General features: G+C 42.0%; 1 protein-coding gene across 5 annotated transcripts in view; it reads right to left on the reverse strand.

The window, feature by feature from the left end:
- The window catches only part of CDH7 (cadherin 7), a 457,123-nt gene that overhangs the window by 417,982 nt on the left and 22,477 nt on the right, over positions 1 to 16,664 (reverse strand). For all 5 annotated transcript variants that reach the window (XM_069620793.1, XM_069620792.1, XM_069620794.1 and 2 more), the window contains exon 2: positions 4,977 to 5,391. In XM_069620793.1, coding sequence (XP_069476894.1) covers positions 4,977 to 5,186 — 210 coding nt within the window. In that variant the 5' untranslated portion in view covers positions 5,187 to 5,391. The remainder of the gene's footprint in view (positions 1 to 4,976; positions 5,392 to 16,664) is intronic.

A 16,664-nucleotide genomic window follows, 5' to 3' on the forward strand; every position in this document is an offset into this window, starting at 1 on the left:
CTCTTTAGTTCAAAGTATACCCCCGCCCTGACACACTTCATTTAGACATGGGTGACTAGTAGGGACTTGGCCACCCCTGCATAACTTTAAAGGCCAAAATGCAAATACGCATAATAGCACTTCCGAAAATGTTACCACATTTTGGGACTCTAAGCCCTCAAAGGGCATTCAACAAAAAGCGCATTGGGACCATAATTATTTTGAAAGACGCTATAACAAATGACAACATTGATGAATTAATGAATTAATGAATGATAATTTGACTAAGGATTTGAGAGAGTGTTGCGCGGGCATTTGGATCAGTGGATTTCACTAAAATTGTATATTGGCAGACATCGAGCTGGGCTTCAGGCCAGGAATGGGAATGGTGGAACAAGCTGTGACTTTCTATTTGTTGACAGCCAAATCAGTGTCTTTCAAGAGGGAGCCCATTTTTTGGGCTTTCATGGACCTGAGCACCGCTTTTGACAAAGTCAATCATACAAAGATGTGGATGGTGCTCAGGGCACAAATTGCCCTGGGGAGATTATTGACATTTTTGGACTAATTCACTCGGGTAATGAGGCCTGTATATGCTATGGGGATATTGGCCAATGCACCTCCCTTTTTGATGTGAATTTGGAAGTGTGCCATGGTTGTGTTCTGGCCCCTGTCTTGTTTACTTGGTATATAAATGGCCTATATAATGCCCTGGTGGAGTCCGGAGCAGACTACCCCAGGGCAGGTACGAGGGCATTGCCATTTCTGGCATACGCTGACGATACCATCCTCATTGCCTGGACACTGAATGCTCCCCTGTGACTGATTATCGAGTATACAACTTTCATGAACTCATTAGATCTAAAAGTCTATACTATGAAGTGTGCGGTAATGGCCTGTGGCCCAGTCAGCAAATCTATTACAATGCACCCTATACTAAGCACTGGTGCAGTTATTCCTATGGTTTTTGAATTTGAGTACCTGGGCATTCAGTGTTCCCCTTCAGTCTCAGGTAAAGCCCATATGAAGACATAAGAGATATTCATGGGCAACTATGGTGCATTGCTATGGGGCTTTGAAAAAGTGTGTTCCTTACAAGTGAGAGAAAACACATTATTAAAAGAGCTCTTGGGTCTTCCCTTTTCTGCGCCCACTTTTTCTATCCACTCTGAATTGGGCCTTGGTTTCCTGGAAGATGACTGGGCTTTGGCCCCCCTTTTATCATGGTGTTATATTTGGTCTAACCCTAGAATGACCTTGACGCAGCATATCATAAAGGTAATTATGGGGGCTGAAGGTTGGCATAACATTCCTTGGCTGAATTACATTAGTGGTCATCTGATACAATTCAGTGTGCCATCACTCATTGTGGTCTACTTAGTGCTGAATGTATAAACAACTTTAAAAAGGTTTGTGTTGCTCCTATCAAGGAATGATACTTAGCGATGATTAGCTCTCCAGACACTATGCAACCTTTTCTCACATTTGGCGATCACATTTCTGAACGTTGGGCTCTTACTAGGGCTAGTTTTAACTTAATGTATTTAGGAACAGACACCGAAACATTGAGGGGGTTTTCTAACTCACCCAGCTGCCCTTTTTGTGACTTTTTATCAAGAGGATATCTTTTATTTTGTGATGTTCTGCCCTTTATATCTGTCCATCCGTCAGTGCACAATTTTGCCTGTCCTTCAGAAGCTTAATTTTGCCCAGTGCCACAGCCCCTTTTTTAACTTAATAAAGACTGATTCACCTTGTGTCTTGGCAGTTGGTTTCCTATTTGAAAGGAGCTCTGAGACTGAGGAAATGTCACATAGCTTTGTCTTTAGAGCCTAGCGAGACTGCCACGTTTGGCTAGCCATTTCTTAAATTCAAAGACCAGGAGGGAACAGAGGGTAGAATTCTATGTTCCTGATACAAGAAACCAGGAGTCTGCCATGCCAGACATCATTCGAAAAGCAGACACTTAAGGGCCAAGAACGCAGAGAAGGGGGTGAACTGTCACAGTCCCGTTGGGACACCAACCCGCTAGAGCACGTCCAGATATACCGAAGTTACCAGGGTTGCCCAGTGCAAACAGAGTTCAGCAGAGCCCCACAAACAGAAAGAAAGAGAGGAAGAGGGTTATGGGAGCCTGAGGACCCCTAGAGAATAATATGTGATAGAAATATTCAAACCAACCCAATGCTAAAGAAACACAGAAAGCCAAGTGGGTTTGGAAGGTCCAAGGCAGATAAGAGACATTTGGGAATCAGGGGAATTCAAACAAGGAGGCCATGATATAACCCCCAAGAGACATTTGGGAAATCCAAGGGAACTTGGAGGGTTCACCCAAATGAATCAGAACATAAAGCCAAGACGATAAGGTAGCTAAGGTGGTGGGAAAAAGATAAGGACATAATTCCAAAATATAAAGAACTAGAGACATTTAACCTAAAGTGACAGTTGTAACTTTTCCTGAAGAGTTTAAAAGGATAGTGGAACCCCTATGTATTCTGAACTGTTTGTGGAAAATATCTCCAGACCGAGATCCTATGAACATTGACGCAGGAAAGCCTGAGTTAGAACGCCATCACCTGGGCTCATTTTATACCATTTGAATATAGTGGTAGGCTACATAGCAGATGACTGCCTTCTTTTTGTTGATGACTGACAAGCACCCTTAGTTTACTTCATAGGTAGGGAAACCCGTCATAGCAATAGGGACAGAGAGGCATTTTTCATTTAGTTATCATTAAACACAGTTAACATGTCATTTAAGAGTCCATCTCCTTATTCTGGTTAGCCACAATGGTTACAGAGTCCAGTCTCTGGTGTTCCTCATGGCTATATCTTCCTGGCATCATCTAGTGCAGCAGTATCCATGTCTCAGATGTGGAAAGGTCTATGATGTCTGTGTTATTATTATTAAGTGCTGGTTACTATGCTAGCAGACATCCAATGTCCCCATGGTTCCCAATGTTCCCATGGTGGGACTTTTCAAAGACAGATTTCTGAAGCAGTGTTCCTCTGCTCTACATTAACAGGCCAAGTAGTTTACATTGATGTGATGTGAGCTGAACTGAATGAAATTCAGCTGGCCGTAGCAATGCAAGTTGGGGTATACACTTGTACACATACATCTTACATACTGACTGTACACTGTTTGAAGTATAGGCCTGACATTACAGAATCACACATTTGAAGGGACACAGCGTTCTATGATATACTCTACATATAGACTCATAGGAACAATGGGCAAACTAAGTGTAAGGCAATGCTTCTTTCATTGCATACATTCCACCAAGTACACATGTTACATATAGTCGCGGGGAGGCTGATGCTGTCTTACTCTGGGGGAAATACCAGTCACAGTGCACATGTAGTCATGTGCAGATTCCAGTACACCATCTCGCATTACCAACAGGGTATGGACCAGGGCCCTGCTCCACTTTATCTTAACCAGAAGCAAACAGGAGGCATGCACAGGATGCACTACCTTAGCCCACTGTGCATTCAGTGCATGATGTTTTCTCAAGAAATGATTCAATCATAGGCTTGCGGCACACTGCAACTACCTGTCTGCAATATTCCTGGACCATGGCCTGGCGTTAGGGCCTATCAGAAGTGAATATGGAACATGCCCTTCACCAATGCATCAGCCATGCTACCACTCTATACACTAGGGTGGTGAATGTGTATATCTCCCCTGCCTTTTACAAAATGAGGAAAACAGCACAAGCATTATTTGTAGTTCTATAACATTGTATTTGCTCCAGATGGTTTGATTTTTTCTAGAACTGTAACACTGAGGTTCCAACCAGTTCAGATGTATTGGAGCCTCCATAAATACAGCTTCAAGGTTGGCACCTACATTTTATATATGTATTATATATATATATGTGTGTGTCACTGTTTTATTCTCTGTTATCTCCTCCTCTACCTTATCCCTCTCTCTGCCCGCCCTCCCTTCCTTTTTTCTATACACTTACTCTATCAGAAGTGTCCCTGGACTTAGTATGATAGTAACAAATGTTTCTATCCCCCCTCCCTTTACTTGCCCCTCCCAACACAATCTGAAATGTCGGCTGGCCTAGTACGATAGTTGCTTGGTTTGTTCCTCTCCCTCGTTTCTCCTCCCCCCTCCCTCACCTCTTGTTAATCATCGGCTCTACCAGAAATGTTGTCAGGCCTAGTACGGTAGTCGCCTATCTATTTCCCATTTCCTCCCTATCTGTGTTTTAGCGCTTGCACTATCAGAAATGTCATCAAGCCGAGTACGATAGTTAATTTCACATTCTTGTTGTTCATGGCGTGTAAGAATGTGGTTGTATTTTCCCTTGTTCCCTCCCTTGCCTTGAAGCGCTTTGAAACACATTGTGTATAGGCGCTATATAAATAAACTATCATATCATATCAGATGAAATAGCAGGCTGTGTGCTAAATATTGTGATGCACGAGAAAGCAAAACATATAAAGGCCTCAATGAATACTGGAATATTAAAGTTTGGTCTTTGGTCACCAATTCCAAGCCCAATTGAAACGTTTGCTCCGGTTTCAAATCTACATTTCCTTCGTAGCCTGTTCCTATTAAGTTATTCCTGGACCCCTGAAAGATTGGCAGGATTGGGTCTGAGTGAAAAGACTTCCCGGAAACATGGAGAGCTAAACACACGTTTGTAGATTTCCCCACTATATGCCACTGGTAGAAACCTTTCAAACAGCGAATTATCAAAAGGATATGTGATCCCAACATTCATGCTTAAATACTTTGGTAACAAACTAAATCCCTTCTGATTGTTTTGTTTAATGTGACTATTAAATAGGCTACATGAGACTATTCAAAATGTTAGTACTTTAATGTGCTAATGTTCCTGCACTTCCAATTACAAATTTTAGATTGTTCATTAATATGTGCATAAATTAACATAAAATATTTTCGGCATCATTTTAGAGTGTTTACTTCCTGCGGAGAGCCCACCAAAAAACAAAATAAAGTGACTAAAGAGAAGGCTTACCTTGCCCACGTAGAGAGGATCCGTGCCCTGGTATTCCTCTAAGACAAAGAACTGATTCCAAACCCAGCTGCGCTTGCTCCTCGACTTGCCCGATTGGAAGTAGGGCTTTGACCCTGATCTTGAAAGTTCGGATTGACTTATCCCAGAAAAGCAAAACAAAAGTGCAAAGATCTGCAATAAGTGGCACAGTTCCACTTTTCCCAACTTCATCTTTTCTTCTCTGTGGAGGTGCCTTATGAAAGAGAAAGACCGGGCAAAGCGGTGTCTTGGTTTGAGTTGGCCCAGCAGCTCTTGCCTCTAGCAGTTTGCCTCTTGCCTCTAGCTGGGGGCCCATGCAATAGAATGCTGTTGAGTGTTCAGTCGATAGAGGTTTCCACTATTAAAACACTTCACAGGAAAAATAGGTCAACTCCACCTAAGATACAAAATAGAAATACACATGAATAGTGCATGAGTGACAGGTATATCCTTATATACGAATATATTGTAATTATATCCGAATTCTTCCAATATTACTGCATCTCATTATAGTACACTGGTTACTCATCCGGATTTAAACAACATACGTGTGCATTGATGTTCCGGTACAGGATTTGTTCATTTGTGTGCAATTTATTGGAAACGGCTAGACACCAGATGCAGTCCCTTTGCTTGCAAAGTACAGACATATTCTGAGGTAGCATTAAAAGACAAGAGTTGTGAGGGGACAGGCTACTGCACATTTTATGAATGCCACTTTTCAGAAAAAGAAACCACTTATAAAACAGGTCAGCCTATGTAACTTACAGATGGCAAATTGATTGACTGAAAGAGCGCCAGCTGTTACTATGCACTTCTCTTTGCTGGTGGAAAGCAAATTAATGCAATTGTAACAATATAATTCGAAACGTCGTACACTGCTACATATTTCTGAATTTACTTAGCAAACAGCGGTCTTTCATTTATCTTGTTTGCAATGCTTATTATCTGAAAACGCATTTGAGTACAGCTGAAACATGACAAAGCGATTTCCCTGAATATTGTGAGGAAACATCAGATGAATTTGGGCCCTATTGCCTGACAATTGTGTTACAAAATACTGCTGTGCTTTTGCCTGTTTACGCCTTCTCTCTTGAACTAAGGCATTATCTATGCCTACATTTGCATATGTGGCTATTTTGTTGCACGCCTAATTGTTTCCACTTCGAGGGTTGAGTGCCGGTAGGAATACAGGGCTGAAACAACTCTTGATGTGGATGGTAGCGAATGGATGCATCTGGGTCATGTGGAGTCTATTCTCAGCAGAGAACAACTGGCTGGATTCTGGATTCTGTGCATACATGCTGGGGCCCAGTCTACGTTTTAGTGGGGGAGGATGCTGTTGTAATTTGTTGCTGAGGCTCCAGTTGATTCCATGAATACAATGACATTCTTGTTTTATTAATAAAATATAGGTTGGATAGGTCTGCATCTATGGGTTCATGGAGTTCCAGAATTACTGTACCTGTACTGTTACAGAGGTGCTGCTTAATGTTTCTGTATCATAACTTTGGTTGCACAATGAGGTTGGGCTAGCCACATCAGAGGTTATGACTTGAATTGTAGACGTGTGCTCAAATTCCTCAGCTAGCAAGATACATTTAACCCAAATCCTTAACATTGTTTAGGCCATTTTAATGTGATGTGCTTTGTCAGTGGATGCCAGTATATTCTTTTCAGAGTGGAGTTTAACTTGGTCCAGATTCTTCAAGTTGGGACACAGGCTTTCCACGTGATTTTACAGGCCCAGGAATGTATGAAGATGTGTTGGTGCCCTGACATAGACAACTTTCAGTAGACTAAACAATAGGAAATCTGTTAAATGTCATCCTCACTGCAAGAGTATGCGTACACTTCTGTATATTTAGGGATGGAAATTGGTACTGTTCTCAGACAAGAGAACTACCTAGAGGTTCCATGTACTGGCTAGGCAATGGAAATAACTTTGTATGGTTCTGTGACTGTGCTGAGAGGATCTTTTTGTTACAAATGTATATGTGAGGAAACTTTTAATTTGTGCTGCATAAACATTCAGAGTGTTGTATAAGAATGTGGTACAGATGGTCTAGAACCTTAACAGATCTACGAAAATAATGACAGTGGGCCTCATTACAACTCAGGCGGTAAGGGGTTTACGGCAGCGTTAACAGCGCCGACCCTTACCGCCTGATTACGAGGTCCCCTAGCGCCATGGTGCTTTTAACACCTGCTTTTAGCAGGTGTTAAAATCCATGGCGCTAAGGGACCATGGAGTTAATTACGCCACCGTAATTTACGGTGGCGTAATTAACGCCTTCCCCACTCCCATTATGTCCTATGGGGCAAAAATGGGAATGGGGAAGGGTAAATGGGGATTGGGGACTTAGCGCCCCGCCTAGGTCAGAATGGGGCGGTAAGTCCGCCAACCACCATGGCGTAAACGTAGTTTACGCCATGGTGGTAAAGTCACGGCCCAGGCGGTAACTTACCGCCTGGGTCGTAATGAGGCCCAGTGTCTAAAGTATAAATCATCAAGAGGAAATGTTGTAGGTGGGAATCAGAAAGTAAGTGGAACATTAATGAACTCCTATAAATACAATTGTGTCCAAAGTATGCATGTTGAACTGTGCTTTAAATATGCGTGCTGCTCGATAGATAATATTGGATCACATCCAAAATATTCCTGTTTAATTTGATGGAATTCCGGGACCCCCTGTACTGAAGAACTGAAAGTCTTTGAGCAACATATTCCCAGAACAATGGATGGAGGGAACAACAACAACAACAAATAAAATACAAAAACAATGTTCATTCTGGTCAACTTGGGAGCCGTTTTCTTCAAACATAGTGGAAAGGGGTTTACAGGAATGGTTAGCCAAAAGAATAACATTCAGATGTCTATGTATGTCTTCAATGGCTCTATTAATATGGTGCAATGTCTTTTTCTTTCTTTTTGTCATATAATGTTGTTAACTTCTGGGTATATATTCATGTCTTTGAAATCACTCGTGTTTTGTTGTTGAGCTTCTGTTTGTTAAAAGTTAAATATAATACACATATTTGTTCAAAGAAATAGTGCATCAATGGGGAGAAAAGGGTAAACATGGAACTGATGCTGCGACATATAATGAATATGCATGTATAGGCCCCAATGGAGAATACATTTAAAAGGCAATATCATATATCTAACATAGTATATGCCCTCGTGATCACAACACAAACTTGCAGGAATTCTCGTGAATTTGTTTGGATTTTCATTGTAATTCTGATGGCCTAATTAACATAGAAATACCACTGGACTGGCACCGTCAGAGAGAGCATTTCTACATTTTAGAAGGTATGGTTGTTCCACGTATTCTTAGAATGAAAGCACGCGCAGCTCTTGCCTCATGCAGGGGACCTTGTTTCATCACCTTCAACTATAGGGAATGTGAACCTCAGGAACATTCTAGTCTCAACATGTGAGGTCGTCTTTTTGAGATGGATTTTCTACTGAAAAAGAGAGTTTCTCTTTTAAAACATTCGGGAGCCCATCTAACTGGGATCTGAATGGAAGTTAAGTCTGCTGAACAGGCACAATTGCATGGCTTCAGGCTCAGGTCTGTGCAACAGAAGAATTGGCAACTATGTAGGGTGTAGAAGAATACTTCTGCTGCCCTGTCCAAAAATGTACACGAAGCTGAGATGTGAATTGCCCACATCTAAGGGACAAAACTAACAAGGCACTTAAAATGTGCACCCGAAGAAACGGTTTAGCAGCTCCTCGTGTAACCTCTCCTTAAGAGGCCACTTGGCACTGTGCAGATGAATTGTTGCACCTTTAGTGGTAGCGACACTGAACGATACAAGTGGGGGAGGCATGTTATTTAAGGAAGACTGCAAATGACCAGAGTGGCCTGGACACAATGGGGCTTCACGTCACACCTTAAAGCCACAGGTTTCAGCGCATTGTTTTTCCAAAGACCTACAGCACCTGTGGCAGTATCGCAGCATCCCGAAAACGGAATGCTGGCCAAAACTAAACATGAAGCTATGTTGTGGCTGAAGTGCATTTTTTGATGTTGAGGTGATGGACAATGTTGGCACACTATCAATCTATTAATTTAAACTTAGGAAATCTTGTCACTCCCCGCTTGGTTGTTGAGAACCAAGCAGCAGTTGCTGGAGCATTGCTCCCCTCTGTGATCTGCTTACCTATGGTTTCGGTCACTCCCCTGAAAGGCTTTTTCCTGCCAAAGGCGACATGAGTCCAGTTGGTGTACCGGCTGAAACATAAATAAACTAGTGGAGCATCATCTAGAGGGGGTGATGGGCAACGGTGATAGTTACACACAGGGCGGCTGATTCACACTTTCAATGAGTTTGCACCATTATAAAATGCTTTGGTGAATCAGATCCAGAGACTCCTTTTTTTCTAGGGGTCTGGACGTGAGTGGAGCTGTGGACAGTTCAGTGTCCCATATTACAGGGATGAAAACAATGGCCTGTAGGCGGGAGTGAGCTCTTTCTCTGAATGTCCATGTGGTCCAAAAGGGACACCACCTTGAATAACGTGAAACGTGTCTGTGCTACATGACCGCTTACAGGACAGTGATATACCCAGAGAAGAGACAGAGTACCTAGAGGTGATATTTTCATAGTTCCATCTGTGTGGGTAGTGCAGAGAACAGCTCCAGCTCTCTAGGAACATATTTCTAGACCCCAGTCATATTTTAAGACCAGATGTATTACATCAGCAACAGATGTTTTTCAGCATTCATCTAATTTATTTGAGACACTGAGTGACTTCCAAACTGCAGACACTTATTCAAATGACCATCTTCAGTACGATGAGTTTATGGGAGGCCTGTCACAACTGCTCTGAAAGCCATTCAAGATGTCTGCTTTGAATGAATCCCCCAGTGATTTATTTATTTATTTATTTATTTATTTATTTATTTATTTTATTTTATTTATTGCATGTGTTGGTAGCGCCCAGACCCGGAGGTATCACAACAATTGACTACTTCATGCTAACTCAGTGCATTGAAATGGCTTATTTGAACCATGTTGCTATCCCTCGCTGTTTGGAAGTTTTTGCTGCTGAATGACATCTATGAACAGAAAAGCCTGCCCTCTCCCCATGATAACATAAAGGCCCTCATTACGACCCTTGCGTTGGACCATGGTGCTAATAGCACCATGGTCCATGCCGGTAACTTACCGACTCCGCCATGGCGGAATGGGGAATTACCGGCCCATTCCGAGGTTGGTGGGTCGGTAATTCCCCATGCCGCCATGGCCCTTCCCCATTCCCATTTTTGCCCCATAGGGCTCAATGGAAATGGGGAAGGCGCTAAGTACGGTACCGCAAATTGCGGCACCGTACTTAGCACCAAAGTCCCTTTGCGAGTTGGTTTTTATCGCCTGCAAAAAGCAGGCATTAAAGTCTCCAACCCGCAAAGGGACCTCGTAATCAGGCGCTGAGGGATTACCAGTACGGGTACCCTTACTGGTACCGGTAATCCCTTAGCGCCAGGGTCGTAATTAGGCCAAAAGTGTCGAAGGAGGTATACTTATCGCTATCTCCCCGTTTTACTGTTATGACTGGAATCACACTGAGTCAAAGTGTGGTTCAATTTCTGGAATAGCCCATGGACGCTCTTAATCTCCATTGTACTTCTCCTGGCCACAATGGAATGTGGTCGCGGCCACCCTCCTAACACCAAAGTGGTCAAATCTATTTAATACAGGAATTAAGCTAGGTTGTGTTTTTTCTCACTAGGCTGTCATTGTAATCGTTACATAGGCAATAGTGTGACTGTGGGAATCAGAAAGGTGGATTTGCTGGGGGCACAAGTACAAACAAATCTATGCCATCCCACTCAGATGAGCTCAGCACAGGTTGCAACCAGTAGGAAATTCTGCACAATATAAAATTCTGCCTACATCGACTCAATTTCATTAGTGGATTTTTCTTCCCGATATTAAGCATAGTTACTGCCGATTATCACCACAGCACTCAGCATTAAATACTGCTATCACTGTGACAGAATGCCACCTGCAATGTTTTGTAATCCTGAGCCTTTTTGATTAACAAAATGATGTTAGATTCTCTGTTATAAGTGTGCTCTGCTAAACATAAATCAATTTCCAATATTCCAAGCTAAAAAGGTAGAGTGAACACATGTGTTTTTCTGCTGGGCCTTATCTACTGAGATCCCAGCAACTGCAATGTGACTTGGCTGTACGGCAGATACAGAGTAACATGTTCCTTCCCAAAAAGAGTCTGCTGGAGTCAACCTAATCTCGCCAGGAATGGGCTGCCTTTGAAAGTACTGGCACTCATGTGGAAGCACCCTGTAACTGCATATCCTCCCTTGATAGTGATTTGGTTAAATTTAATTGTAAAGTGATGTCTATATTTTGATAGTGGCATATGAGGACATACAGTTAGAATTGAAAAAGCCCAAACAGTTGCCATTTATATTGTCCACTTGATTTTGGCCTGCGGGTGCATATCCATTTGTCTATTTGGGTCTGGTTGTGGTAGTTTCATCCTCAATACATGGTTGATCTGGCGAGGATGTCTTGTGTCCCCTGCTGGGAAGCTATGACACATTGGCCAAGAGAAGAGGACATACCTCATCTGGAGGTGCAGTACAAGCAGGGAACTTCAGTGGGACCACTGCGATTTATTAGGGTACTCACACCAGGAAGATCATTACTGGATTTCCTTTTACTGGAGGCAGACAAGAGCGAGGGGGAAGCAAAGTGTAGCTGACAAATAACCTACACACAGTTGAAGAGACCCACATTCCTGAATATGTCCAGGCTTAACTTCCTTCTTAAGACCACCCTAAATTCCTTCAGACAAGGCACACTTGTAGATGACATCACAAGGACTATTTATTGATATAATAGCAAGAATGTGCCTCCTTGCAGAATGATTGAAGTGGACCAATTCACAGTGGAAAAGTGAACATATAAGGGGCACTCGTAATTGAATCATCTGTGAGGACCTTTTGGGGAAGCATCTTTAAGATGAACTTTTAGGAATCAACCTTGAAAGTGTCTTGAAGAATCATCTTGGAACCTTTGTGTACATACTTCACACATATTTCACTGGAACCATGTTGGGGTAAAGGCTGCCCAGGTTCTCGGCCATTGGGTGAAGACAAGGACCTCCAAGTAGGGTGCAGACTTTCTTCCTATTGGATTCTTGGGTAAATTTGAAGGTACCTGATAGATGAAAGCCTGACTGTTGGTTGAAACTGGTACGCAGGTCTCTGTATGCTGAATTGGTGGCCATGCCATTTTCTCAGGAATCCTTCCCGGCTAGGAAGGGGAGACAACAGACTCACCTTCCCTCAGGGACTAAATGAAGGGCCCACCATCACCCCTAAGGACAAAAGGAAGCTGCCTTTCAATCTCCCTACCATTTTGAAACAGTTTGAGCTCTGAGTGCTCTGCACTCTTATGAGCCACTGCTAAGAGATAACAGAGATGCTATTGACTCTTCCCACTTCGAGCACCTTCAAGCAACGGGAAACCTAACATTGCCTGCCTCTCCAAAGCTTTATCAAGTCACAAGTCATTGCTGATTTTCAAGCCTCGTTACATTGTTGGATCCAGTTTAGACAGATTGATGTTGAAGCTGAATATCGGTTTTCTTCACATTGTGTTTGTGTCGAGCCTTTGGGCTAAGCTGACTCGAACACACCTGCTTCTTCCAAGCTTTTCTGATCTTGAATACATTGCAGTATGTCAAACCAACTACCTTGTTCAATATCATCAAACCAGTTCACCGACTGGAACCTGACTCAATGCACCAGAAAGTGTGCTGAATCCTGGCTCAACACTGAAAATAGATCAGAAGGTATAAATCAGTGGTTAGTTCAGAATAGATCCTATTGATATTTAAGACCCCATGTTATGCCTTAAAAACAAAATTTTGACCTACGCTTGAATTTCTACAATACTATTTACTTGCAGGCCTCTGTTCTTCAATAACCATATTGCTCTTTTTTCCCCCAAGTCATTATTCTTAGTGTATCCCACTACAGGGTTGGGTTGCTAGTGTTTTTGATAGTTTGTCCATCCTTTTAGTTGAATTAAAGTTTTATGTTTGTAAACATTAATTAGACACGTATTTTATTTTGGCACTTACTGTATTATTGTTTATTTGGATACTTCCATGCTGGTTCCCACTCACCTGAATAGCTCTGCACTCGACCCATGCTATCTTAAGAGGCGAGGGTAGCATAGCATTCATTTCCTAATTTGATTTGATCTTGATGTATTAATTTATAGTGCACATATGTCCTCATTGCTGTGGAATGCCAGACAAAAAACTATATCTGGGTGTGGGTGATACTCATGGTGATGGGACAAAATAGTAGAAATTATTGAAAAAGTAAAATTTTAAGTTTTTTGCCGAAAGGAGAAGTGGGAGTCAGTATTGAGAAGATCAACAGGGAGCAAATTGCAGGTACGGGCCACATAACCGAGAAGTGGTGATCAGAAGATTGTAGAGACCATGCAGGATGGTAGGGCCCAAGCTTAGTTGCCAGGTACATGGGAGCAAGGCTGTGGAGACATAACATCTTACCAGAGGATCTTAAAAAGATCTACACTGTGAAGAGATAGATGCATACTTAGGCACACGAAAGATAAGTCTTCTGTAGACATTTTGGACTTATTGCAGATGATGGACTTGTTTTGCTAGACTCCCTGAAAGGATGGCGTTACAGTAGTCCAGTTTAGGTATTATCAGTGAGCCGACAACCACTGGTTCATCATTCTCTGAGATAAGAGGAAGGATTGGTTGTAGAAGTCTCAGGCTGTAATCAAAAGACTCCACTGTTTTGCTTACTTTCAGATTGCAGTCCAGATAGGACTGGCAATTCCAGCCTTGATTTTTTACCTGACGTGGATAGGATGGTGAAAGGTCAAATATAGTGGGGCAGGAGGGTAGCTTGGATGGATTAGCCAAGAGATGTCTTGGACCAAAACAAATTCCCTCTGTTTTGGAAGGCTTCAACTGCAGCATATTGGACATCATCCAGCCTTTTATTTCCAATGTGCATTTTGAAAGTTGTTTAGGGGAATCAGAGGAGTTTATTTTTTGCATGTAAATCTGCGTGTCATCTGCATGTTCTGACCATTTCACCTTATGAATGAAATCACTGCTGCTTTAGTAGTAGTTCAGGGCTTGGTAAGAGCTTAGAACCGCCATCATCTCTCTATCCCTGCTGTACAATCCTCATTTTATCACAGCCACTCAATGGACAGCTCCCCTGACCTAATTAATAGAAAGCATCAAGATATGGACACCAAGGCAATAGTTTCCAATTAATTCATGCTAAACATTGTGAGAAATGCTATTATAATCAGAAACAAATATGGACTTTAAGTGAGATGGTCAAGATCCAGTGCCAATCTCTTTTCGGGGAAATCCCTCTGCCCTTACTTGTATAGCTCTGAACTTTACAATTTGATACTACTGCCCATCATGACTAATGTCCGCTCGCCTCCTTCTATGCCACAAGCTATCCGCCACCTAGAGGACTAGAAACAGATGAGTAACAAATCCATTAAATGTGTAATACGTTGCCTTTTTCATGCACTGACAAAACATGGTTTAAAAAGGAGCCTGGCATATGGAGGATCGCTAGAGACACTTGACTAGCTGAGACACACAGTCAGGTAAGTAACTCATGCACAGTGAGAGGTCGCATCCAGAGAAATGTGGTTAGCCCATGAAAATGTGTGTCTCGCTGGATGCTCTAGCATCCCACCAAAAATATATTGTAGGAATCAGGAGGCCATCATGCTCCCACACAATCTCAATAATCTGTACTAGAGATGATAACATGTGTAAGGTCAGAGAGGTCTTAAAGACAGGGAGCATGTTGCACTGCCATATTGGGGCCTAACTGAAGGGCGTGCTTTCTTGTTTTCACTTTAACTGTCCACTGACCTGTGTTGGACCTATAATGTACAACGTCGTTTGCGGGTGAGGAATAAGGGGTCCAAAACAGAAAGAAACATGGGCCACTACTCTAGGCCCCAGCAAGGCAGTGGGGCAGATGTGTCTTTTGTTAGACACGTCCTCGGCCCATGCTAGACATATTAATAATTTTTTGGCAGTTGTAATAAAGGAAAAAGGAAACATGCCTTGTTGACCTGCGGAAACAAGGCAGTAGAGCATGCTTACTATGTTTAACATTACGCATGTTTTGCTAAGCTGTATACATACTATGGCAAGTGCAGATTAGATGCTAAACAACTGCCAACAAAAATATAAACATGCCTCACTGGCCTGGCAGGATGAACAAAATTAGGCATGCTTATTCTTTTTATTTAAACTACTTTCGACCTGCTAAACTTTGTGTGTGTGTGTGTGTGTGTATTGCAGGTCAAGACTGCCCTGTTCACAGTTTTATTGGTCAAATTTGTCATTCATCGAATATCAATGTTCCAAAAAATTCAGGTGATACATATTGGAACCAAATAGGTTAATGCAGACCTACACTTGATTCCACTTGTTTAAAGGTCATGCCATACATTTGGAAGTTGTACAGATATGGCTTTATACAAGCAAGGACCATTTCTGATACTTTTCCAAAAGGACAACATGTCATCATGCCGCTGAGATTGCCTTTATTGAAACAGCACCTTTCAGCTTGCCTTGACAATCTGGCTGTCTCTACCTCTAGGCTTGACACATATAGATGTTTATTGCTACTCCTGGTGCTCCACGTGGCTCTGAGTGAGTTTGGGGAGGTTGCACCAGTTCCTGAAGCAGCAAATCTTCGAATGATATTCACACAGTGGTCAAGATTGCCATTGCACACATGAATGTTCCATCCACCAGCAAATGGTTTTGTGTCTGCCCTGATGAAGGCCAGGTGTTTCTTTAAAGAACTATTTACACAGGTTGGCCGAAACTCGAGTTGGCATAATTATTTGATGATGAATTCCATGTGATATATATTTTGTGCTGAAATGATGTCCCTAGGTGTCAATTCAACATAATGCCAGGTGGTAAAGTGTTGGTGCATAATGCAAAAAAAGTGTGCAATGAGCTGGAATATAGTTACCAGCACTCAAATCTATTTATCTTTCTTTACACAATATAATGTATCTGTTTTGGGATATGAACTATCATGATGAAGTGTGTTTGAGGTGCATATGATGATGAGTGTTTGTGGTTGTGAGTCTGGTGGATGTGTCAGTGCGTGTCTCTCTACGGTCAAAACAAGTTTTTGTTAATTACTGATCTTTATAAATTGAATTTTGTTACAACGTGATTAATTGTTTCACATGTTTGTGTCATGTTGTACATGTTTGTTGCATTTATCAATAGAACCTTGTATGTTTTACAATTGATTTCAATATATCATTAATGTGCTGTTTCCCTTTGTATAAAAACTAATACAGTTATTAGATTTTTAACATTTTTGAGACTCTGTTAGAATGAGCAATCTTATTTAATTATTATTAATAAGTTATTTTCTCTGTAAGCATTTGCAAACATTTATAAATTGTGCCCTAGACTCTTCTGTTCTTGGTATGTTTTTTATTCCCATTGAGCCCTGTTGCAAAAACTGCATGCATGGGGCAACCTCATTTTTGGTTGTTCCATGTGGTTCAAAGGGAGAGTCGAGTGATGCATGTCGGTGGATCACCATGAGTAGTTTGGCAAAC

The sequence above is a fragment of the Ambystoma mexicanum genome, chromosome 5q (genome assembly GCF_040938575.1).
Source record: "Ambystoma mexicanum isolate Mex_15411 chromosome 5q, UKY_AmexF1_1, whole genome shotgun sequence".
Classification (NCBI taxonomy): Eukaryota; Metazoa; Chordata; class Amphibia; order Caudata; family Ambystomatidae; genus Ambystoma; species Ambystoma mexicanum.